We start from the raw sequence: 23,583 nt of genomic DNA, 5'->3' as shown, positions 1-23,583 counted from the left end.
AAGACGGATTTAGATTTATTAAGATTTTTATATTATATTTTACATACTTTATTAACATTATATCTGAATTATTCAAGGTGCCATTTATTTTAGGTAACAATTTCTAATTAGATAATAAAAATTAATTTATATGAAATAGATTTAAACAAAACTAATTAGTCATTATAAAGTTATAAACTTATAAAACCTTAAAAATAATTTTGATGAGGTGTCAATTTGCCTATAGAGTTTTTTCTTTTCTTTTATTCATAGGATATATAGATGATTGAATTATGTTCCACCTATATATGTTTTAGCTTTTTGCGCTTTTGATTTTGTAAACCAATTAAACATGCAAATACTAAATAAACAAAATATATTATTAAATGTTTTAACTAAATTATGCTTCCAATGAAACTTTTTTATGAAGATTAGTTCTAACTAAATTGTGTTCCACCAAATTTAGTATAGGATTTCTGCCATCTATCCAACTTTTTTAAAGGTGTGATTTTGTCAAATTTTAATACTTAGAGATCTTTTCTGTCATAAAGCTCCTTTGTTTTACAGAAAAAAAGAAGAAGGAAATACTCATTTCTTTTATAAATACGCAATGTCTTGGGTTTCCTTCTCTTCTATCTTTCATCTCTAGTGCAAGTTAAAACCTTCCGAAATAATAATATAAAAAAAAAAAATATTCTCATTAGAGCATGGCTTCTGGTTTGGTTTTTTTCCTCCTTGTGATTATTATCAAAATCGTTTGATAATATTCTCTCAAATATATACTCTCTATGTGTGTGGAACGTAACTCATTAGTGAATTTACGGATAATTACTGTATATGCAGGTAGCATAAACGTAAGTGGCTTGGAATTTGGACAGATTAATACTGTTTACCCCACAGGAATTCATAAAGCTACTATAGTCTGGCTACATGACGTAGGAAACACAGGCTTCAAGTAACATTCTCACATGCTATATTGTTTATCGTTATATATGCTCTTTTGTTTTGAACAATCAAAGATTCTCATTAAAATTAGAAATATGATTTGGAAGTACTTCAACTTTTAAGTTTTTTGTTATTAAACATAAAAATAGATATATACGTACTTTTAAAGTCTTTTAATATGTGAAAAGTTGATTTTTGCCATGATATGCAAATACTAATTTTGTCAGTTCAACATTTTTTTGGATGAACATTTCTTTGTATATATAAAGGTTATGGCGCTGCAAAGAATAATGATTTTTCTCTATTATTTTACATTCCTCTGAACTTTTATTTTCTTGTAAGATATTGAGTTCATTTCACTAAAATTTTACAATATATACATTTTTTTTTTTTTTTTGTATTCGCAATAGACTTCCCATTATATGTATTTTTAACTGTCTATTATGACTGCAGCTCACTTGAGCCTCTGCAAAATTTGCGTCTTCCCAATGTACGCATCCACTAACATACGTATCTTTAATGAACTTAATTTCTTTATAGCCAAAATGAAAACTTAGCTGAAGTTTCTAATCAACACTTATGATTTGGTGTAGATAAAATGGATTTGTCCGACTGCTCCTAGACGTCGTGTTACTTCCTTGGGTGGAGAGATAACCAATGCATGTAAGATTAGCTAGATTAAAAATTTGGAGACATTAAATCATTGAAAATTAATAAGTATTTGATATCTCTAAAATAGTACCAGAATTAGAAAACTAATACTTGACTTCATAAACCTCTATGATGAATCAGGGTGCGACATCGCAAAAGTTTCTGAGAACATGCAAGATGATTTTGGAACTTTAAATTATGTAAATGAATATATTACTAGCCTTTTCTCTAATGAACCACAAAATGGTAATCCTGAAAATATCTACACTTTTTTTTTGGTGATCAAATATATCTACAATTAACATGCATAGTTTATACTATCTACATCAATTATAAATATACACATATATGATTAATTAAGTAATCTGTTAATGTTGGTTTTGGTAGTCATAAAAGGAGTGGCAGGTCTCGGCTTGGGTGCAGCACAAGCTCTTTATTATACGAGTTGTTATGCCTTTGGATGGGTTCCCATAAACCCACAAATTGTTATAGGGATCAATGGTTGGCTTCCTGGCTGGAGGTAGGATCTTGAAGCTCTTATATCACTAGTCACAAAATTTTAAAACTTATATTACATGTACCTTTAAATAATGGAAAATCAAACTCAATTTTGCAGGAGATTAGAATACAATATGAATAATACTAATTTTGGGACCGCAAATCGTGCTGCAGCATCAAAAATCTTAATTCTGCATGGAACGTGTATGTGCAAGAATATATATTATCATCTATATATCTAATTTGTTATCTAGATATATAAGAATCACGAGATCATATATGCTAAAATTTTGTTTTTGTTTTTGCAATAAAGATCCTTGCTAATTAATTATTGAATTTTTTTGTGTCACAGCTGATGATGTAGTTCCCTCTTCATTCGGATACAGATGTGCTGACTCCCTTCGCATGGCTGGATTTCCAACCTTGTTCAAACAATGTGGAGGGTCTAAACATCGATTACTTCACTCTTTTTTTTTTTTTTTTGATTACTATTTTCTTAACATACATCACTGAATTTGAGTTATATACCATGTGTGCAGGGATCATGTAATTAATGAGATCCGTGTCTGGCTCACAAACCTTGGGCTTTGAGGATATGGTTAATTTCTGCATAAAGAAAACAAATGGGGAGCAAAACTATTATCGTACAATATAATAAAGTGTTTAGTTTTGAGCTTTCGTTTTTTGTCTTTGTTATTCATAATCAATAGTTAATGTATTATTCTTCGTTCGAAACCGTTAAAAAGGTGAATTATATTTCTCCATTATATATCTTAGTAAAACAATTTCCTTATCTGACCAGCAAATTCTCAAGGAATCAAAATTGCTTCGGAAATCCTAATACTGGTATGCATAAATCAAATTAACTTTCAAACAAAACTTTGTGAAATTTCCTGAAGTAACAGTATTGAAAACCGTTACCCCCATACGAACGTTACAGAGAAAACTATTTTTTAAAGAAATGATTGAATAAATAATTGAGAAGTAACAGGAATATGTTTTAGTCAAGTGAATAGTGATTAAATTTGACTCCGTCTTCCAGAGTTTGACTCTGTTAAAACGTAATAGAGATGGACTAATAAATTAGGTCGAAAGATGTAAAATAAAATAAAAATAAAAAAAAGTAACGAAAACAAGTGCATGTTGCGAAAATTTATGATGTAAATGTCTTCGTATTAGGCAAAGTTTAAAACGAAAACTTTATAAAATACCAATTATGTAATTTCCGTACTAATCACCCGAAATAACTAGTGTCCAATTTATAAAAGAAAACCATTACATGATAATACGTAGAAGTACATTCAAACCCAATAAACAACAACAAGGATCGGCATAACCTCACGAACGCAACAAACACTAATCAAAGCAAACAAACATGAAAACCACGAACACGAAACAAATATTTATCCTCTTCACTTCCTCTGTGTCTCACGAGTAGTGGTCGTAGTAGTAGTACTTGGAGCTGAAGAAACATGTTCTTTGTTTCCTTCATCAGTGCGAAGCCCTAAAGTGTGCTTCACCGCATCAGTAGCTCCCATAGCCATCTGTTTCACCTGCTCACCGGTCTGGCCCAAGATCCCACTGGTCTTCTCCTTACCTGCTTCTGCAGTCTCTTTGGTATATTCAGCTGCATCGTGTGCCTTGTTCTTGATTGCTTCTCCAGTTTCCGACATGTAGCTTCCTGTCTTGTCTTTGGACTCTTGAGCTCTCTCTTGAGTCGTTTGTGCAGCTTGAGACGTCTTGTCTTTAGCTGACTGAGCTGTTTCATGAGCCTTTTGTTGGGCTGACTGGGCTGTCTCTTGAGTTTTGTCCTTAGCTGCTTGTGTTTTGTCCCCCATCGTTCCCATAGCTTCCCCAGTTTTCTCCTACAGTTCAAGATTGGATTTACATTATAAAAAATACTAATCAGCTTTTTTTTTTTTTTTCTAAAATCAAATAACACGAAACATCACAAAATTGAAAATAATAACTTTCAAACTCATTTTTGTTTTTTCACATACAAACAATAGTTACTTTTTAGGTTTTGTTTAAGTTTCTAAAATTAAATCATTTAATGCTGCTATCCAAAATGTATTATAGTTATGCATATAAATCGTTTAGTACCTGAGCCTTGCCTCTGGTTTCACCAGCTTTGTAACTCTGTTCTTGATGAGACGCCATTTTCACTCTTCGAAGAAATTCGAAACCAAATTTTTCTAAATGATAAAAGCTTTTTTTTTTAGATCTTGTGTTTTTTGTGTGTTTGGAACTGTGAGTTGTCTCCGACTCGTTAGTCAGAGTTATTTATAGCAAGTCTTGGTCGGCGAGAGAACAAGATAGGTGTTGCAGTTTCGCGACAGGTGTGTAGGTACGTGCCCCGATTAGGTTGATGTGACGAAGTTTCGAAACTTGGAGTTATGTGCGAGTGTTAAAGTTAGGTTTCTCGTTTTCATGATGACCTATATCTATGTGACACGTCATGGTAAAAACGGAGCTACGGAAGATGTTAGACACGTGGTGACTCACGTTATCTTGATATTGGATATTCATCTACTCAAGGCATATATTATGCAACCGCCATTACTGCATAGATATTTACTTTTTTCTAAAAAGAACCAATACACAATTCTTACATGGATTCGAAGTAATTTTAATATAGCTATAAATTCTTGAAAATCGATCGGATGAGTTTTTATTGTATTCGTTATTGATATATTACTGATAATATATTTTTTGACAACAATAAAAAGTCATAAATAATTGTCACCGGAAAAAAAGGTTTAAGATCTTCCTATTGCCTGTCATCCTACTTCACTTCTTGACCAAGCAACGTTAGGGTAATAAATCCTCAAACTATTCACCTCCACAAAAAATTAGCCATGTCAATCGTCAATGGTATGTTATTTTCCACGTGTTAGTGTAATGCTTAGATTTAGGATTTTACTAAAATATACACTTTCTAATTATATAAATACCATTATAATGCATATCAAATCCCTTCAAGTATTCTACAAGCTTACAATCTTAATTAATTAAGACATTTCACAGAACAACCAAGAAGATGTCGTCGAGCCAGCAGTTGAGCCACAGCGCCGGAGAAGTCACCGGTCAAGTTCAGGTACATACAACACACAAAATAGCGACATTTGTTTTGCTTATATGATCTGAAATTTGACAATTTTCGAAATCTGATTTTTGTGATGAATGAACCATCAAATATATGTTTATTTATAGCTGAAGAAGGAAGAGTACTTGAACAATGTATCACACGCAATGAACCAGAATGCTGATCATCACACCCACTCACAGTCACAGTTACACTCAGAGCATGATCAGAACAATCCTTCCCTAATTTCTCAAGCCTCTAGTGTCATCCAACAGGTTAACGATTCTTCTCAAAAATTTTGTTCATTATTATTAATTATAGACAATTATATGCATTAATTATGATTTTGGAGTGTAGACGGGTGGACAAGTGAAGAACATGGCACAAGGAGCAGCCGATGCTGTGAAGAACACTCTCGGGATGAGTCCGGCTACCAACAGCCCTAGCAGCCCGGCTGGCACGACCCGCTCGAACAAGCCCGGTTCCAAGATTATCTAAAAAGGAGTTATTTAAGAAATATTGGCTCAATCTTTTCCAATAAAACAAAAATGAATATTGTTTTCTGATTGCTTTGGTTGTTCAAATTTCTGAATTTTGTGGTATAGTACTGTATGTTGGAGACATTTCTACGTGTCTTATATAACCCCTAGTAAGGGTTTTTATATAATAAATTAGTCATATACAATAAGATTATTGATTTCTTATATAAGGAAAACAAATTAAATCTCAAATATGTACGTATGAATTGTCGATCACAAGGTGTTGTGGTTTTAGAAGAATGAAGAAATCTCTTATACAAAGATTAAAATATTATTAAACTTAACTGTTCTTGAAAGTTCTCAACTCTTAAGGATTCTACAAAAAATATGAGATTACCACCGTATGACAGATAACTTAACTTGTAATTCTAGACTCAATCCGGATTACTCATTCGGTTTTGATTTATGATATGTTTTAAACTTTTAATCAATTATTTGTTGGAAAAAAACACGAGATTACTACATGATTAATCGATCAAATTTTTACTTTTTTTACATACTCGATTGAAATAGAATCATGTTATTATAGATATAATATTCTAAGTGTATATTTTCTATTGAATAAATATTTAATATAAATACACATCTATAAAAAAAAATTCACCAAAAAAAAATGTATATATATATATATATTTAAAGAGATAGAGAGAGCTTAAAATAAACAATGAGTCGATTTATACTTTGAAAAGCTGTTGTTGTGGTAATAATGGGCTTTGTGGACCAAGTAATGGGCCCTAAAACCCAAAGCAAATCCAGTTTGCTCCACTCTGATTGTATCGAACAAGTGAACCACTGACTGACTCTCATCAAATTCGATTTCATCGTCGTCACTCGTCAATCGCCAAATCAACAAAATCGTCTTCCTCGTTCGTATCGTTCACTCAGCTTTTTTCCCATCTTCTTCTTCGCATCACATATTCTTCATTACTAATATATCTCCTACTCCAGTCTTCCTCCATGAATTCCTGTAAGTTTCTCTATCTTGTTGCCTCATGAATGATTTTGTTGTTCTCGTGAATCCTTGTTTTAATCTGTTCTTCGTTGATACTCAAATGGGTTTGAACAAGAAGAGTTATTTTTGCAATGTGATTAGTGTTGATGCATCTTCGTTTCAAGATAATGCGTTTAAAGCTTGTACTTTATAATGCTATTGTTTCTCTACTTGTTTCAAGACTATGACTTGCAATGATAAATTATACATTGAAACATGTATAGGTCAAGGTAAAAGGGATCTATGGAGGAGTGTTGATAACTTTTTGATTCTGTTTCAGGTAGCTTAGGAGCTCCTAAAGTTAGAATTTTTGCAACAAATTTCAGTAGATTAAGATGTGGAAACTTGCTGATACCGAACAATCAAAGACTATTTGTTGACCAAAGCCCTATGAAGTATCTGAGTCTGAGAACGACTCTGCGATCTGTGAAAGCTATCCAATTGTCTACTGTCCCACCTGCAGAAACAGAAGGTATATAGTAATCTGTCTGTGTATTTCTGTTTCACTTGATTGTGTTTTACTGTTTGTCATAAAATCCTTTAGACAATGTTCAGATTTGTGGCTTATGAAGTGGTATCGTTTGCTTGTTTTCTTCTTTAACATTCTTCACTACAGCTATTGCAGACGTAAAAGATTCTGACGAGACCAAATCAACTGTTGTGAATACTCACCTCATGCCCAAGTCCTCCGAGGTAGGTGTTACTTTCCTGTTTAACCTCTCATATTCAAGACCAAGTATGATGCACAACTGTTATATAACCTTAGGGGTTTCAATTTGGGATTGTTTTGAGAAATCACAAAAGTTAGAAAGTTGCATTTCAGTGCAATAGCACGATACTGTGGTTCTTTGTTATTATGATGCTAGAGAAGGAAGAATGTGTGACCTCGTTGAGCTAGCTTAGACATGAGCTATGTCAAATCTAATCATTATGTTACATTTTCATCTTCTAGGTGGAAGCACTCATCAGCGAAATCACCGATTCCTCATCCATTGCAGAGTTTGAACTCAAAGTAAGCCCCACTTCTGATTTCTGAACTCATAACTATGTTATTTATTGTTGCTCAGATCATTTACTTGTCTCTGCTAAGTTTTTTCATAAAATCGTGTCTATGATAGAAGTAGTTTTACTATTGACTTAAGTTTCATCTTAACCATGGTTTATTGTGAAAGTAAACCATGGTTGGTTTAGCTTTTCTGGTTTGGTCAATGTCCTTATATAGCGTCTGAGAGATATGTGAGAGTTTTATCGAGTATTTGGTGAGTAATCTAGGGGAGTGGGAGGAGCTCCATTAATCAAATTCCTCAAGGTCTTGTAATTCTCGATTGATAAGCTATGAAATATCAGTTTCTATAAGCAAATCGTATCAGTCTAATAATTCTGGTTTCTCCCATTTGCATATTTCTAATAGCTGGGAGGTTTCCGCCTGTATGTAGCAAGGAAATTAACTGACGAAAGTAGTCCACCACCTCAGCAAATTCAGCCTGTGGTTGCTGCAAGCGCAACTCCTGAGGGGGTTCACACTAATGGCTCAGCTACTTCTTCGTCATTGGCTATCACAAAAACATCATCTTCTTCGGCAGACAGACCACAAACACTCGCTAACAAAGCTGCTGATCAGGGTTTAGTGATTCTCCAATCTCCAACGGTTAGAGACTAGATCATTTCTTTGAAACTGACATGAAATGATTAAAATTCATGATCTCTCAACTGGATGGATAATTATTTGTTGCAGGTCGGTTATTTCAGGAGATCCAAGACCATAAAAGGGAAACGCACTCCTACAATCTGTAAAGAGGTACTTCTTCTCCTATGTTTTGAACAAGTCTTTCAAAATATCCATCTTCAAGGAGCATTTGGAATCTCTCAATTGATTATATATTTGCTTTTGGTTATTCTACAGAAAGACATAGTGAAAGAAGGTCAAGTTCTATGCTACATTGAACAGCTCGGTGGCCAAATCCCAGTTGAGGTAACAATCGTAATCCCTTTCGGTTTCTTTACTTTTTTTTGCTTTCTCAGTCTTCTTATTGTGTTCTTTCTTTCAGTCTGATGTTTCCGGAGAGATTGTCAAAATACTCCGCGAAGATGGCGGTAAGACCCTATTTGCTATATGTCTTTGAATCGGTACTCATATAGCTATCAATTCTCTCTACTGACTTTTGTTTTTTTCTTCTTCTGTTTTGTGATTCGGCAGAGCCTGTAGGATACAACGATGCTCTCATCACAGTACTTCCCTCATTTCCTGGCATCAAGAAGCTTCAGTAAGAACTGATTTTGGCTTAATTGTGTTTGTGCTTTGTGTATTTTGCTTCTTAGTTTTTCTCCACATAGACAAAAATAAGCTCTACTCCAAAAAATCTTTGTCCGTACCATTACCTTTGTTTTACCAAAATTTAATTGAAACTTTTTTGTTTACCACTGATATTAGAACATTTCATTCTTATACATGATCGATGAGAAAACCACAAAACAAATACACAATAAAGAAGGAAAAAAATCAAACAAATTCTTCAAAAACAACCTAGCAAGTAACTTCAAACAAATACATTAACATACTCCCAATTTAAATTCCGCCTCTGGTCTTGACCTAGTTCCTGTCCAGTAACTTTAGAACTGTTACAAAACAATAAGTTAAAATGAGAATCAGTTAGATATTCAAGGATACTAACCTGTACTGAATAAAAAAAATTGATCAGTTTAAGAAATTTGACCTGAGAAATTAGGAGGAGAGTTACTCAAGATGTACAAGGCGTCACGCCATTCTTGAGGGGTTTTCTTGGAGGCCATGGCTCGGCCAATGGTGACCAAAGCTAGAGGAAGACCGTCGCACCTGGCTGCAACCTCTTGAGCCACTTTGGCTATGTCTGGGTGGCTCTTTATAGTATCTTCTCCAACATTCTTCTTAAACAAGTCCCAAGCTCGTTCCCATGCCAATTTCTCTACTTTGATCTTTGTCTGTGCACTCATCTCCTTACAAACTTCTTCGGAACATGTCGTGAACACTATCTTCGACCGGTTCTGCGCATCCGGTGGCGGAACTCCAGCTTTCACTGTAAAAGAAAAGCAGATCATTTATATCACAAGTAATATAAACACTATTGCTTGCACCGTAAGTAATCTTTATAAACCCTTACCAAGATCAACTTTCTCCCAAACATCATCAAGAAACAAAGCGAACCGTCTCTTACTCAAGATCTCAAAGATCTTCGCAGCTTTCTCTTCCTCGGACTTACTCGTCCAAGTCCTATCCAAGAACCCAATCTTCTCCCTAATCGTATCTTGAATCTTCTGAAGATTCAGGTTCTTGGACACAAACACCCACAAAACAAAATCAAACCCATTTGCTTTCTGTTGAAGCAACCTGTTATTAACCTGAGTCAAAACAGTCGTCTTTCCAACACCTTCCACACCATATAATCCAATAATACCAGTGTTCTCCATCGTCAAACACCTCCAAACCAAACCCGAAACCGCCTCTAACCCAATCGTCTGCTCATCGCTATCCTTAATCGTCAATCCGCCGCCCGCCCCTCCTCCAATGCCTCCAGTGCTCTCAGCAACAACTTCAAACATTCCTCTGCTCTTAATCTCCTGAACCTCTTTCAGCTTCTTGCAAATCTTCTTCTCCATCTTGTGGCTCGACGATATCAAACCAGAAGAAGAAGACGAAGAAGACATCAAGAAATACTCCTCAGCTTCTTTAATAACAGTGTCGGCTTGTCTTAGCCATGTTTGGACTTTGTCAAGCCGCTTCATCTGTTGCTGCTCCTCACAAAGCTTGACTCTTTTCATCACGTTGTTTCCAAGATCTTTGAGCTCCTCCGTCGCGATTTTCAGCTTCTTTGCATTATCATTCATCTTCCCAACATAGATGCATCTAGTAACCAAACTCTTGAAATCTTTTCCCATCTTTCAAGATTTTCCCAAAGTAGATTATCGAAATTGTGTTACTTTGTGTGTGCATATATATGAATGTGTTTTATTAGACTGACTTGCACGTTGTGATTTTTTGCCAATGTCTAGTGACGGTTGTTGGAGAATTTAAGGTTAGTTAACTAAATAAAAAACCTAGTTTAAACAGAGTAATTTGGTGTGTGAATATTTTATTTTTGTTTTCTTTGCCGTTTATGGAAGTGATTAATACATGTTCTGATGAAACTCAGCACTACTTCTCGCCAATTAGCCATCAAATAACAAAGCAAAGGAGACTTTTGTTTGTATACTCAATTAAAATATTTATTCTATTCATTGATCACCCTTAGGTCTTAGTGGTTATCATGTTATGTTAACTCTGACATCTTTGTAAATCTTACTTACAAGTTACAAGTTACTTACAATCCTGAAAAAGACAGATTACAGATATATATCTTTGATTGCAACTTAATTTGTAATCTGTCTTTTTTAATTAGTCCAAGGTATACTTTGATCATCTCCATTTCCTTTCCTCGGAATCCTTTGATCTGTAACTTCTTCACTGGAAAAGATTTATAACAACCTTTGTCCTCGTGGAAAATTGAAAATTCAGTCACAAGCTTTCCCTCATATCTTCATCACATCGTGTAAGAGACCCTGAAAACAGAGAGACCGCCTAAATGACATTTTTTTTTTTTTTTCAGAGACTTCATTGTGCAGTTCACTTTCTATAATCTATACTATGAATTGCGTTACTGGTGTAGGAAGATAATGCCAGCTTGAGGCAGTTTTTCTTATCATGGAGTAGACAAGCCACTTGGTTTTCTGTTTTCACTACATGTTGCACACTCGAACCATAAGAAACTTTGTTTTGTTTCTAGGTCGGTTATGACTTATTGATCAGATTATGTATATGAGAATACATTCTTAAGAGAAATACTCAACACATTATATGACATTATACATGTTCAAAAAAGAAGAAGACTAGTTTCTCGATTGGTTTAGTTTGAAACAGTTTCAAGGAGACATGAGCAATATTTGTTCTTTAGAGACTTCATTGTGTAGTCCACTTCTTACACAAGTAACCACCCACTAGGAGCTGGACATTGCAACTGGATGATTTTTCGTAGTGTTCCATCATCTCCGCGATATATTGAGACACTTCAGGGACTCTGAGCTGTGTAGGACCATTCTCTTCCATATGGATTTTTATCTCTCTCAAACACGGAAAATGTTCCAAGAAATGTTTTATCGTGTGCATCTCTTTGGTTGTTCCTTGAAACCCTTTAATCTCTAACACTTTTACTTGACAAGATGTGAGTGAACGACCTTTTTCTTCTTGGGAAACGCAGTCACAAGCATTCCTGCATTTCTCTGTGACATGGTGCAAGAGACCCTGAAAGCATAATAAAGGAGACAAATAAGGTATTCAATTCAAAGTAAGAACTCTATATGTGTACACGTTTGGCAAATGACTTGTTACTATACCTCAAGGACTAGAGTTTCTAGATGTGGACAGTTCCTTAGAAGAACTGGCATTGCTTGCCATCCTCGCCTCTCGTTACTCTCAATAGTTAACGATTTAAGGTTGTTGAACAGTGGCATCGATTCACAACACTTAGAAAGTACCTGAAACCAAAACCAACCACAATTAGACATTTTGCCCTTACATGTCTCAAAACAAGAACTACCCTAACTGACCTCGAGAGTATTAGGAGACAAGTTGAGATACTGAACATTCCGTATGCCTTTCATGAGCTTCCCCACATTAACTAATCGGAGAACAACATCATCCTCAACCCAATAGATATTTGGCGCTCTTGCTCGCTCGATCTGATATTCAGTTACCAAAAGGCTGATCCTAGCCTCAGATAATTTTTCCATTTTAGCTAGAGGGTAGTCTTTAGCAACATGGTCAGAGAAACAGAAGGAAACAAGACTAGGTGTATCAAGCGAAAGAGTGCCTAAATAATAGTTGAACTTTATTGTTAGGGTCTTGATGCTCGCATTTGACACAGTGACATCCCTATCTCTCCAGCTAACAGCAAACAAGACTAATTCCTCGAGCGCAGGCAAAGCACGAAAAAAAAACTTATCAACACATAACTTAACCGAGTGTAGAACGAGAGTTTTAAGCATTGGTAAGAATATGTCCCCAGCCAACCAATCAATACCAAGACTGTTTATTTTCAGAGTTACAAGATTCCTGCTCTTGAAACATTTTGGAGACAGCGGAAGGAATTCTGCTCCATACAAAATGACAAGCACATCAAGTTCGGAAACACCACGAGCCAACACGTTACTTATCCAAGCATTCACTCGGTGTGAAGCAAAGTCAGTTCTAAACTTGAGGGAGAATTTCTTAATGGGAGAATTACCCTGCAATGCCAATACTCTATCAACAAACTCCATGAAGCTCTGCTGAATTTCGTACCTTTCCTCCTTACCCTCTTCGGGATGGAGAAAGACAGAGTCATCAATAACGAGATTAGGGACAAACGCGAGGAGATTGCGCCATCTCTTGCAGAGAATCGAAGTCAAAGCAGCTTCTTTTGTGGTTAGGAAAGAAAATATATTGCAAAGAACACCTTCTGGTAGACTGCTGACATGATCCATCTTCTCTGCAAAACACAAAACAACGCAAATAGAAACTTTGAAGTAAGAAACACCAAAAAAGAAAGAAAATGAGTAAAAGCTTCGACATCTACCTATATACTTCAAGACCCAAGTTTTAGGGATTTCAGTGAGAAACTGCAAATACCCAGTGAAAAGTCTCAAGCTTTCTTCAGTTGGACAAGTTTTGCAAATGCTTCGTAGAAGCCGAAACATCAAAATTTTCTTTCTTCTCTTGTCTCTTTATTTGCATCTGGCGATCTTTTAACTCAAGCCGTCCCGGTTTACCGAATCTTAACCGATCCCATGAATATTGATCTAATCTTGCGATAAATTAAGTGGGCCTGATAAATTAAGTGGGCTCACTTATAAATATACAAATCCAATGGCTTTGTGTTTAAAACTCAAATTGGCTCCATTGCTCTGTTGAATGGCGATTCGAACAGTCTCTTCTCTTGTTCGCGCTCTTTACCAAACCCCTAAATCTCAATCATTTCGCATCTTCTCTACACTTCTACACGATCCACCATCACCAGATCTAGTAAACGAGATCTCCCGCGTCCTGAGCGACCACCGGAACCCTAAAGACGATCTCGAACACACTCTTGTCGCTTACTCTCCCCGAGTTTCGTCAAATCTAGTCGAACAAGTATTGAAACGCTGCAAAAATCTCGGCTTTCCTGCTCACAGATTCTTTCTATGGGCAAGAAGAATCCCAGATTTTGCACATAGCTTGGAAAGTTATCACATTTTGGTTGAGATTTTGGGTAGTAGCAAGCAATTCGCTTTGCTTTGGGACTTTTTAATCGAAGCTAGAGAGTATAATTACTTTGAGATTAGTTCTAAAGTGTTTTGGATTGTGTTTAGAGCTTATAGTAGAGCTAATTTACCTAGTGAAGCTTGTAGAGCTTTTAATCGAATGGTTGAGTTTGGGATTAAGCCTTGTGTTGATGATCTTGATCAGCTTTTGCATTCGCTTTGCGATAAGAAACATGTGAATCATGCTCAAGAGTTTTTCGGTAAAGCGAAAGGATTTGGGATTGTACCTAGTGCGAAGACGTATAGCATTTTGGTTAGAGGTTGGGCAAGAATCCGAGACGCGTCGGGTGCACGTAAGGTGTTTGATGAAATGCTTGAGAGAAATTGTGTTGTGGATTTGCTTGCTTACAATGCTCTTTTAGATGCTTTGTGTAAATCTGGTGATGTTGATGGAGGTTATAAGATGTTTCAAGAAATGGGTAATCTTGGACTTAAACCAGACGCGTATAGTTTCGCTATATTCATTCATGCGTACTGTGATGCGGGTGATGTTCACTCGGCTTATAAGGTACTTGATAGGATGAAAAGGTACGATCTTGTACCCAATGTGTACACGTTTAACCATATCATCAAAACACTCTGCAAGAACGAGAAAGTTGATGATGCTTATTTACTGTTAGACGAGATGATTCAAAAAGGAGCTAATCCGGATACTTGGACTTACAATTCGATAATGGCGTACCACTGCGATCACTGCGAAGTAAATCGAGCAACAAAGCTGTTATCGAGGATGGATAGAACCAAGTGTTTACCAGATAGACACACTTACAATATGGTTCTCAAGTTGCTTATAAGAATAGGGAGATTTGACCGCGCTACAGAGATATGGGAAGGAATGAGTGAGAGAAAGTTTTATCCAACGGTTGCGACTTACACTGTGATGATTCATGGGTTGGTGAGAAAGAAAGGGAAGTTAGAGGAAGCTTGTAGATACTTTGAGATGATGATTGATGAAGGGATACCACCGTATTCGACAACGGTTGAGATGTTGAGGAATCGGTTAGTCGGTTGGGGACAAATGGATGTTGTGGATGTTTTGGCAGGGAAGATGGAGAGAAGCAGTTCTTGTTCGGTTCAAGATATGGCGGTTGAGATGAGAGGGAAGAGAAGGAGATTGGGACGTAGAAGTGAAAATAGTGAAGATGATGATGATGATTTTGAGCTTGAAAGAGACACTATATGAGAATATACATTTTAACATTTGAATCATTTAGAGTTACATGAATTCAAGATTTTGGATGTGCAATGTTTAATTTGTTTAAGAACAATGTACAGAGTGTGTATCTGGGAATTGGAAATTAATAATTTCAACCGGTTTGGTTAATCAAAACCCTCTCGATGATTCAGAGGGTTCCGAGTTTTATATTGTTCTCCTTCTTCCTCTGTGTTGTTTCTTCTCTGGTGAAACAGAGTTAATTTTGGCACCGACGACGGTAGTGTGTGTGGAGCTTTTTATAGATAGATCTGAGAGACACTTTACAAATCTGAAGTTGCAATTTCATAACCTAATCAAATGATTGGATCTCCGGTGAAACCACTGTTCGTCTTCGTCTTAACTTTCTCTCTTCTCCTCGTCGTTATTCTTCTATCCCCGTCGCCACATATTCTGCAGATTCCGTTTCCTTCCGGTTCATCAGTGTAAGTATTCGTCTTTACTGCTTCGAATCGTATCACACGGTTACTGTATTGAGAAGTAGTCAGATGTTTGATCATATAGAAACTTAATCAAGTAAAATTGAATTGTGTGTTTCTCTGCTTCAGGGGTTCTTCTGATATATGGAGTGTGAAGAGGATAATGGAATGGAGACCTTGCAAATGGTGGTTACAAGGACACCTCACTCGTATGCACTCGTCTCTTATCATTTATTCTAAGTTTTCACTTTTAGTTCTATGCTGTTGAAAGATTTTGTGATGGGTCTAATTCTAGAAAGTTCTGTTGATATTAGTAATTTGCTCACTTGAATCTGGTTTTTTTAATCCTGTACCAAAAGCTTGGTTTTGGTCGTTGAAAAGAGAAGACTTTGCAGTTGGGTAGAATGTAGATTGCTTGTAGTGAGTGTTACTTCTCTGAACTTTTGTGATCGGTCTTTCATTGCAGACAACTGCTTTGGTTTTTTGTTCAAATCCTGCAGCTCTACCTGCTAAAACTAATGGATATATACGCGTTGATTGCTATGGCGGCCTGAATCAGATGAGACGCGATGTAAGTTTTAAACAAAAGATCGACCATTTCATGAATCAGTGCACATGTTATTCATCAGGACTTCAACTTGTATTATATCTGCCTTAGGAAGTAAATCATATGATGATGTGATGCTGCTTGCAGTTGTGTGATGGAGTTGGGATTGCCCGTTTGTTGAATGCTACACTTGTTCTGCCAAAGTTTGAGGTAGCTGCCTATTGGAATGAGTCAAGGTACTCCTACTTTCTCTTGAAACTTAGATAACACAATTCCAAGCGTGTGCTTCGTTAAATTAATCAAGGAAGAGACTAATCAGTGATATTTGTTGATGCAGTGGATTTGCAGATGTGTTTGATGTAGACTACTTTATTCAAAAGATGAGTGGTTATATCGAAGTTGTTAAAGAATTGCCAAAAGATATTGCATCAAAAGAACCATTCAAAGTAGACTGCAGCAAAAGGAAGGGTCAATTTGATTACATTGAAAGTGTTCTTCCACTGTTGTTGGAACATCATTACATTTCTTTTACACCAGCAATGAGCCAACGCAGGGACAGGTGCCATTCTAATAGACTATAAAAGCCTTTGTCTGTAGTTGTTATTTCTAAAATATTTCAAGTATCTTACTCTTCTACGTTGATAAAATACATTTTCAGGTATCCCGAATATGCAAGAGCCACTCTGTGTCAAGCCTGTTATTCGGCTATACACCTTACTAGTTCCTTGGAGAAGAAGGCCGTCGAGCTTTTTGATGCTATTCCCAAACCCTTCTTGTCGCTTCACCTCAGATTTGAACCTGACATGGTAGCGTACAGCCAATGTGAATACCCAAACCTCTCTCCTTCATCTATCGCTGCCATTGAAGCTGCTCGTGCTGATAGGAAGCCATGGACTGGAGAACTAGCTCAGACATGGAGAAAGCGAGGCAAATGCCCTCTGACTCCTAATGAAACAGTGTTGATGCTTCAGTCACTTAACATCCCAACAAGCACAAACATATACTTAGCAGCTGGAGACGGTCTAATGGAGATGGAAGGATTCACATCCGTTTATACAAATGTGTTCACAAAGTCTGTTCTACTTAACCAAGAGGATTTCACCAGAATGCATGGAAACACAAAAGCTGCATTGGATTATCACGTGTCCATCAATAGTGACGCATATGTGGCTACGTACTTTGGAAACATGGATAAAATAGTTGCAGCTATGCGAACATATAAACAGATGCATAATACACTGTTCCTGAGCAGAAAAGCATTTGCGGAGCTCACTTCTCAGGGTCTTGAAGGTGCAGAGTTGAAGAAAGCTCTCTGGGAAGTTCATAAAAGCGATTTTGCCATTGGCAGAGGATTTGCTTTGCCCGACTGCTTCTGTGAATTTGAGCTGTAATGCTGTTTCTTTTCTTACCACATTCTTGAGCTGACACAACTTTTGTAATGACAAAAATTTGTTCATGTACTATGGCATTTTGAGAGTCGATGAGACGCTCCTGTCTGGAAATACAAGAAACTAGTATACATTCTGAAATCAGTTTCTTGTCTTTATTCAGCAGCAAATCATCTGTCTTTATCTTACGGAGATTCTACCGGTTCTTTGGTGTCAGCTTTTTCAACCATTGCATGCAAAATAGTTGAAGCCTCGCATATCACTGGTTGAGGTAAGTGTTGCTCTAAAACCTGCGAATACCTAACAGCTACTTCAAGACCCTTCTCACCCAGATTGCAGAAGTCCATGTTCCTCCATTGCTTTGAGTTCCCAACCACACAAAAACCATGTAAAATAGCAGCAAATGAAACAGGATCAGGAGAGAAGCCTTTCTTCACCATCTTATCCTGAAACATGCATGCGGTCTTCACCATTCCATGTACACAGAGACAAACAAGGGCAGAATTGTAAGCAGCAGCGTGGTCCGACCACCCATCTGATTTCATTCTATGGAAAAACTCAGAAAACAGAGAACTTTGTCCATGATTAGAACCATCCGGTTCAGCAAGAACTTTTCCAGATGTTTTCTTCACAAATCCCTGAAGTAGACAATTGAAGGTAACTTCATTAGGAACACATTTGTTTGTCATCATTAGCTCCCAATAGTAAACTGCTTTTTCAAGGGTACTACTCTCTTTAGCAAGACTTCGAATAAGTGTTGTGTAGGTGACAACGTTAGGCACAAGGTCCCGCAATTGCATCTCTTTGAAAGTCTCTTCAGCCATTTTGAAGTCTCCTTGGCAACAAAAACCATTGATAAGTGATGTGTATGTTACAACGTTTGGCTTACATTTATTCTTCTCCATGTATCGAAAAATCTTTATGGCAGTAGCCATATCCTGTTGCTTTACATATCCGTCAATAATTGTGGAATAAGTAAACTTATCGGGTACAAGGTGTTCTTCATTCATCCTATTCATGCACGCCAATGCCTCATCCAACATTCCAGATCTGCAAAACCCTTTTATCATAGCATTGTGGTGCACGACATCAACCTTCACACCCTTTTCGACTGAGAGACTGAAAACTTTCCTTGCCTCATCAAAATCACCACTTCTGATGAATCCATCTATGAGCGTGGCATAAACATAAGCATCTGGTAAGATATTCCGGTCAAGCATCTCCGAGAAGAGGAGTTTGGCAGGTAAAAACCTACCGGTCTTGCACAATCCACTCATCAACATATTGTAGATGGCGGCATCCGGTGAAACTCCTCTATCTATCAATTTAACTTTCATATTAACTGCATCATCCATATGGCCTGAAACAACAAGACCATGGATAAGAATTCCATACGTAACTATATCTGGTTTGCATCCTCTTTCAGCCATCTGTAGAAGCAACTTAGAAGCAATATCATACTCTTTACTTTTGCAATAGGCTTGTATCAGAGGGGCATAGCTTAAATTGTTTGGAATCAACCCTTTCTTTGATGCTTCATCCAAAAACCCAACAGCGACCTCCTTTTTCCCTTCTTTACACAAGCGATTAATCAAAATGTTATATGTTGCTACATCAGGCTTGCAGTCATTAGCTATTATCCATCCTATACTCTCAGCAGGATCAACCTTATAACCGTGCCTATACTTAGCATCAATGATATTATTAAGGAACCAAACACTAACCCTTAAACCCCTTTCTTTCACTTCACTCAAAAGTCGATCACTCGCCACAAAATCCCCTTCCTTGCAGAACCCGTTAATCATTGTACCAAAAGTTTCCAAAGTAGGCATAAATCCCTTCAACTTCAACTCCTTGAAAACTAAATACGCATTTTCGATATCGCCCAGCTTGCAGTATCCACCAATGATTGTGTTGTAGAACACAATATTCGGAATACAACCTTTACCCCATCGACCTTCAATCAGCTTTCTACCTACTTCTACCTTTCCTTCATTACACATACCCTTGACCAATATACAAGTACTGTAATTATCAACACTATCACCTCTATCACACATTTCGTCATACACCTTCCGTGCATCTCCAAGTCTCCTACTTTTCACCAATAAACTCAACAACGAGTTACAAGCAATAACATCAGGCACAGAATCATATAACTCAACAACATAATCATAAATCTCCACTGCTTTACTTAAACTTCCAGATTCAGCATAAGCGTGAAGAACATGACTCAATGCTTCATGTGTAAGCTTCACATTTTCGTTTCTGAGATTACCCAACACATCTTCAATCTCATTGAAGATCCTATACCTCGCTAAGAGCTTCAGAAACGAAGAACAAGCGAACCCATTAGAAAAGAACTCATCTTTCTTCTCACTCGATAGCCAATCAAAAAGCTTAACGCCGATTTCAACATCCTGGATTCGATCGAATACGAAAGGTGAAATGTCGACAAAGCGGACTTCTTCATCAGCGAAGCAATCGTCGAGAATTTGAGACCAGTTTTGTTGGGTTTTGAGGATGGATACAGTGTCGCTGACTAGTTTCTTGATACGGGGAGTAATCGGAAGATGAGATCGGAAGGAATTAGATGCATGAGGATTGGAGAGAGGTTTGATGCGAGAGAGAAGGGTTTTAGACATTACAGACGACGGTGAGTGGTTTCGTCGTCAACGGCGTTTGATTCAGAAGTAGAGAGGAATCAGTTAGGGGTGGGGAAGAAGAGAGAGAACCGGAATAAACCAAACCAAACCAAACCGAAATCGAACCAACTCTGTTTATGAAACACTCTCATTACGTTTTCTTTTGAATTATACCGAATCGACTTTTAAAGAAAAGCTAACTAAATAGCACCAAATGGAGTTATAAATTGTTTTGTTCTATAAGTTGATAAGACCGATGGTTGGTTATTAGTTATCATCAATTGATTACGCTGAATATCTGAATTTTGTCTGTGTATCATCAATCAATTGATTGCTTGGTCAGGATCTATCGTCGTAGAGCCGGTGAGTCGGAGAGTCGAGTTTTCTGGGAGGTTTGTGGCGGGTTTGGTGAGTCGACGGTGAGGTGCATCGTCGGAAATTGGTTTCTTCCGATGGTGGTTTTCAATCCTTCTTCTATGCCTCAAAGTCGTGGACCTTGAAACCACCGGATCTAGTGCGAATGGTTCTCTGCCACTGGGAATCAACAAGTTCCGAGCTTCCGTTCTATTTTCTGGTGACATTTTCCGATCTCTTTTTTGTATCTGTTTCCAAGTTTGTATGGCCCAAGGCCCAGTCCATTGAGATTTAAAAAAAAAAAAAAAAAAAAAAACTTTTTGGATCTATTGAAGATACATGGCCCGGTTAACATTGGTTATCCTGATCTTTGTTTGATGTTCTAATTAATCATGTATATAAGTAACTACATATGTATAAGCTTAGAGAACCAACTCTGTTTATGAACCACTCTCAATTTATGGATTCTTCGCCCATTCCACACACTTGCCTTGCCTAATTCTTTTTTTAATTAAATATTACCATATTTGAATTCCAATACATAAACTATTATATTAAAATATTTTTACTAACGTAATAGGTCAATTTTTTATTTTATTTTTTGTGCACCACGTAATAGGTCAATTAAACTGTGAATCACCATGACCGTCAAATAATCATATCTATTTTACTTTGATTACGTAAAATATCTGAATTTTATTTCTTCACATCGTGTGTAAATTCTTTTTGGATCAGCAAGATTGTTTTGTCTTTTGTCCATATGTGCCACGTGGACCAACGCGTCTGTCACCGTTAGTCACTGAATCTTTTGAGCCTTACAAATCAAATTATATGTTGTTATATAGTCCAATAATTTTTTTCATAATTTGAAAACTTCTCTTAAAGGATTTGTTTTCACTAGTATCTACAAGTATTGAAATTTAAGTGAACAAAACTTCAGTATTTTGTTTTAAAATCCTGGCTCCAATCATATTAAGCTTAGGTTGGTTTGTTGTAATTAGCTAAAGAAAAGTAATGACAATATCGAGTTAATAAACAAAATAAAAATAGGGTGGCATAATTCTAGTGAAAAAATTGCAGTATAACGTTTTTTTCCACTTGATGCATTGAATCACAATCGGAGCCGAAGTGTTTGTGAAATTATCTAAACGAGGTAATGTCACACTATTATGATGGGAGTCCCGTCAAATGACCTCATTATCTATTGGGCCATATGAAAAGGTTTTCTTATTTCATACGATACAGTATCGATCGTTTCCTTATATACAAGAGAAGACATTAGTCTTACGACTTAACCTAATTCCAACATATGGACTAAGTTAATCGAGGCCCATATGGCCCAATATTATCTTCAGTGGGCCCACCCTGCTTTTAGAAGAAAGAAACGAAAATGCTCGTCGTTTCACCCTCTATCAATCACGCCGGAAAGCAGTTCGCCGGTGAGTAGAGTACCGGAGTTAAAAAGTTACTATCTTTGTAGATAAACACTAATTTGTTTTCAAAATTCGAAAATGTTTTGAAGTTCCGAAATAAAAACAAAAAAATTCCAGTCGTAAGAAAAGTTGTGACTGGTTAGTAGTACTCTTGGGCAATGCCAGATTGCCAGCTAAGGGAGGGAGCAACGGCTCGAACATATACCACAATCTCTCTAAAAAGCACATTTGCAGTCATCTTTCACTCATTTGCATTCGTCCAAAACACCGCAAAAAAAAAATATTCACTCATCGGCAACAAAGAGAGAAAAGATGCCTCCTCGGTCTGTCCCACAAGCCAAGATGCAAAGGTATTTCGAAATCATGTTCTTCTTCTTCTTCTTCTCTGGTTTGAACTCTCTCTTTCGTTACTTTTCCAAAAATCGGTGTTTTTTTTCTAATTTCTTAGCATCCTCTGATTTAGTCTCTCTGTTTACTGTGTGTTTCTCTAACTTTACTCTTTTTGTTTAGTTTTTTCAAAATGATATAGTATTCCAGTTTCTCTTCACTCATTTTTGCAATCATGTTCGTTTTCTACTTTTTTCTACATGTTCATGTTTGTTTCTGATACAGCTTTATTCTTCCTCTGATTTCGTTAGTTCTTCCAAAAACCTGCTTTTTTCTAGATTCTTAGCATCCTCTGATTTAGTAGTCTTCTCCGTTTGTTTTCAGGATCCAGAACGTCTACCTTGCACTACATGTTCTCTTAATCAACGCCATTGTCATTTCGTTGGTGTTCACGGCAATAGCTGCCGGTAGGGATGACAACGAAACAATTTCCGAGTCCAACTCCAACAACTCAACAACCGCTGCTCCTCCTCCTCACAGAAACATGCCCGACCGGATATCGGTTTGTTCCTCTTCGGGATACTTTTCGTAGTATATCTCATGGTGAAATCCTACCAACTTTCTCTTGATGACATCTGGTTTCCTTTCAAGAAGTTCTTAGATGAAATTTCATTGTGGCTTGGAGTTGTGTCCCTTGTTGTTCTCCTGCTCCTTACCACTACAGTGTTTACAATCTACATTGCAGTCCCTTCAGTCATATTGGCGATAGTGGGAAGGTTCATTTTTGGGAGACCCTGCTTTCTAGAATTCGGCTACATCACCTTCCTACAGATATCAAAATGGATTTGTTATCTCTGGCTTCTAATCGTTTTGGGATGTGCAAAGCTTAGAAGGAATTTGTTTACAGGGACTTCAGAGGAATCCAGAATGTTACTAACAGATAGGGTTACTAAATCGGGGAATGCAAAGGATTCTTCCCTCGTGAAGTGGAACAAGAGGATTGCCGCTGCGAGAGCTCGCGCAACCGCTGAATCTGACAGAGTGGCCAAAGAGAAAGCCGATATTGAAGCCGATGAGGACGCTGCCGAGACAGCCGAAGTCGAGCTCGGCTTGATGGTGGCTCCGGTCAATGCCCAATAAGGCCCACTTTAGTTTTCCCTCGTTCTCTTTTTTATGTCGCTTGAGTTTTAAATAAGGCCCAGTTTAGCCAAACCATAAGACC

General features: G+C 36.9%; 10 protein-coding genes, 1 long non-coding RNA gene and 1 other non-coding gene across 16 annotated transcripts; 7 read left to right on the top strand and 5 right to left on the bottom strand.

Annotated features, from left to right (window-relative positions):
- The first annotated feature begins 613 nt into the window (after positions 1 to 613).
- On the top strand, positions 614 to 2,837 carry AT1G52695 (alpha/beta-Hydrolases superfamily protein). Its single transcript, NM_179468.2, has 9 exons — positions 614 to 696; positions 823 to 934; positions 1,378 to 1,414; positions 1,518 to 1,587; positions 1,717 to 1,821; positions 1,963 to 2,095; positions 2,192 to 2,277; positions 2,426 to 2,516; positions 2,613 to 2,837. Exons 1-9 carry the CDS (start codon positions 687 to 689, stop codon positions 2,662 to 2,664), a joined length of 696 nt encoding a protein of 231 aa, NP_849799.1. The 5' UTR covers positions 614 to 686; the 3' UTR covers positions 2,665 to 2,837.
- On the bottom strand, positions 2,541 to 4,351 carry LEA7 (Late embryogenesis abundant protein (LEA) family protein). Of its 2 annotated transcripts, NM_202280.2 has the most exons (3): positions 4,177 to 4,351; positions 3,305 to 3,938; positions 2,541 to 2,561 (listed from the first exon to the last, which is right to left on the bottom strand). In NM_202280.2, exons 1-2 carry the CDS (start codon positions 4,231 to 4,233, stop codon positions 3,486 to 3,488), a joined length of 510 nt encoding a protein of 169 aa, NP_974009.1. In that variant the 5' UTR covers positions 4,234 to 4,351; the 3' UTR covers positions 2,541 to 2,561; positions 3,305 to 3,485. The 2 variants fall into 2 exon arrangements, with proteins under 2 accessions (NP_974009.1, NP_175678.1); NM_104147.2 differs by lacking the exon at positions 2,541 to 2,561 and having other exon boundaries at positions 3,231 to 3,938; positions 4,177 to 4,330.
- A 697-nt stretch (positions 4,352 to 5,048) lies between these two features.
- On the top strand, positions 5,049 to 5,976 carry AT1G52680 (late embryogenesis abundant protein-related / LEA protein-like protein). Its single transcript, NM_104146.4, has 3 exons — positions 5,049 to 5,170; positions 5,287 to 5,433; positions 5,516 to 5,976. The coding sequence occupies exons 1-3, from the start codon at positions 5,114 to 5,116 to the stop codon at positions 5,654 to 5,656; spliced, it is 345 nt and encodes a 114-aa protein (NP_564613.1). The 5' UTR covers positions 5,049 to 5,113; the 3' UTR covers positions 5,657 to 5,976.
- Positions 5,977 to 6,463: 487 nt separating this feature from the next.
- AT1G52670 (Single hybrid motif superfamily protein) lies at positions 6,464 to 9,144 on the top strand. Its single transcript, NM_104145.4, has 9 exons — positions 6,464 to 6,664; positions 6,969 to 7,160; positions 7,305 to 7,381; positions 7,641 to 7,700; positions 8,100 to 8,336; positions 8,424 to 8,486; positions 8,592 to 8,660; positions 8,737 to 8,782; positions 8,886 to 9,144. The coding sequence occupies exons 1-9, from the start codon at positions 6,655 to 6,657 to the stop codon at positions 8,954 to 8,956; spliced, it is 825 nt and encodes a 274-aa protein (NP_564612.1). The 5' UTR covers positions 6,464 to 6,654; the 3' UTR covers positions 8,957 to 9,144.
- AT1G52660 (P-loop containing nucleoside triphosphate hydrolases superfamily protein) lies at positions 9,086 to 10,697 on the bottom strand. 2 transcript variants are annotated; one of them, NM_104144.5, is made up of 3 exons: positions 9,826 to 10,697; positions 9,403 to 9,741; positions 9,086 to 9,304 (listed from the first exon to the last, which is right to left on the bottom strand). In NM_104144.5, the coding sequence occupies exons 1-3, from the start codon at positions 10,598 to 10,600 to the stop codon at positions 9,279 to 9,281; spliced, it is 1,140 nt and encodes a 379-aa protein (NP_175675.4). In that variant the 5' UTR covers positions 10,601 to 10,697; the 3' UTR covers positions 9,086 to 9,278. The 2 variants fall into 2 exon arrangements, with proteins under 2 accessions (NP_175675.4, NP_001320574.1); NM_001333556.1 differs by lacking the exon at positions 9,086 to 9,304 and having other exon boundaries at positions 9,373 to 9,741.
- A 418-nt stretch (positions 10,698 to 11,115) lies between these two features.
- AT1G07837 lies at positions 11,116 to 11,388 on the top strand. The gene has a single exon (NR_139319.1). It is a non-coding gene; the product is annotated as an other RNA (long non-coding RNA).
- A 269-nt stretch (positions 11,389 to 11,657) lies between these two features.
- On the bottom strand, positions 11,658 to 13,219 carry AT1G52650 (F-box/RNI superfamily protein; the record flags this gene model as incomplete). Its single annotated transcript, NM_104143.3, has 3 exons — positions 11,658 to 11,999; positions 12,092 to 12,232; positions 12,305 to 13,219. 3 exons carry the CDS (start codon positions 13,217 to 13,219, stop codon positions 11,658 to 11,660), a joined length of 1,398 nt encoding a protein of 465 aa, NP_175674.3.
- Positions 13,220 to 13,622: 403 nt separating this feature from the next.
- Positions 13,623 to 15,366, top strand: AT1G52640 (Pentatricopeptide repeat (PPR) superfamily protein). The gene has a single exon (NM_104142.3). The coding sequence runs from the start codon at positions 13,647 to 13,649 to the stop codon at positions 15,216 to 15,218; it is 1,572 nt and encodes a 523-aa protein (NP_175673.1). The 5' UTR covers positions 13,623 to 13,646; the 3' UTR covers positions 15,219 to 15,366.
- A 60-nt stretch (positions 15,367 to 15,426) lies between these two features.
- On the top strand, positions 15,427 to 17,740 carry AT1G52630 (O-fucosyltransferase family protein). 2 transcript variants are annotated; one of them, NM_104141.5, is made up of 6 exons: positions 15,427 to 15,673; positions 15,797 to 15,876; positions 16,168 to 16,238; positions 16,362 to 16,450; positions 16,552 to 16,773; positions 16,873 to 17,740. In NM_104141.5, the coding sequence occupies exons 1-6, from the start codon at positions 15,549 to 15,551 to the stop codon at positions 17,603 to 17,605; spliced, it is 1,320 nt and encodes a 439-aa protein (NP_175672.2). In that variant the 5' UTR covers positions 15,427 to 15,548; the 3' UTR covers positions 17,606 to 17,740. The 2 variants fall into 2 exon arrangements, with proteins under 2 accessions (NP_175672.2, NP_974008.1); NM_202279.4 differs by having other exon boundaries at positions 16,134 to 16,238.
- Positions 17,741 to 17,787: 47 nt separating this feature from the next.
- On the bottom strand, positions 17,788 to 20,279 carry AT1G52620 (Pentatricopeptide repeat (PPR) superfamily protein; the record flags this gene model as incomplete). The annotated part of the gene is made up of 1 exon (NM_104140.3): positions 17,788 to 20,279. Exon 1 carries the CDS (start codon positions 20,245 to 20,247, stop codon positions 17,788 to 17,790), a length of 2,460 nt encoding a protein of 819 aa, NP_175671.1. The 5' UTR covers positions 20,248 to 20,279.
- A 52-nt stretch (positions 20,280 to 20,331) lies between these two features.
- On the bottom strand, positions 20,332 to 20,928 carry AT1G52618 (uncharacterized protein). Its single transcript, NM_001084236.3, has one exon. It carries the CDS (start codon positions 20,826 to 20,828, stop codon positions 20,571 to 20,573), a length of 258 nt encoding a protein of 85 aa, NP_001077705.1. The 5' UTR covers positions 20,829 to 20,928; the 3' UTR covers positions 20,332 to 20,570.
- An 801-nt stretch (positions 20,929 to 21,729) lies between these two features.
- On the top strand, positions 21,730 to 23,544 carry AT1G52615. Of its 2 annotated transcripts, none has more exons than NR_143581.1 (2): positions 21,730 to 22,384; positions 22,746 to 23,544. It is a non-coding gene; the product is annotated as an unknown gene (non-coding RNA). The 2 variants fall into 2 exon arrangements; NR_143582.1 differs by having other exon boundaries at positions 22,723 to 23,544.
- The last annotated feature ends 39 nt before the right edge of the window (positions 23,545 to 23,583 follow it).

The sequence above is a fragment of the Arabidopsis thaliana genome (assembly GCF_000001735.4).
Source record: "Arabidopsis thaliana chromosome 1 sequence".
Taxonomy (NCBI): domain Eukaryota; kingdom Viridiplantae; phylum Streptophyta; class Magnoliopsida; order Brassicales; family Brassicaceae; genus Arabidopsis; species Arabidopsis thaliana.
This window is presented reverse-complemented; position numbering and strand designations above follow the sequence as displayed.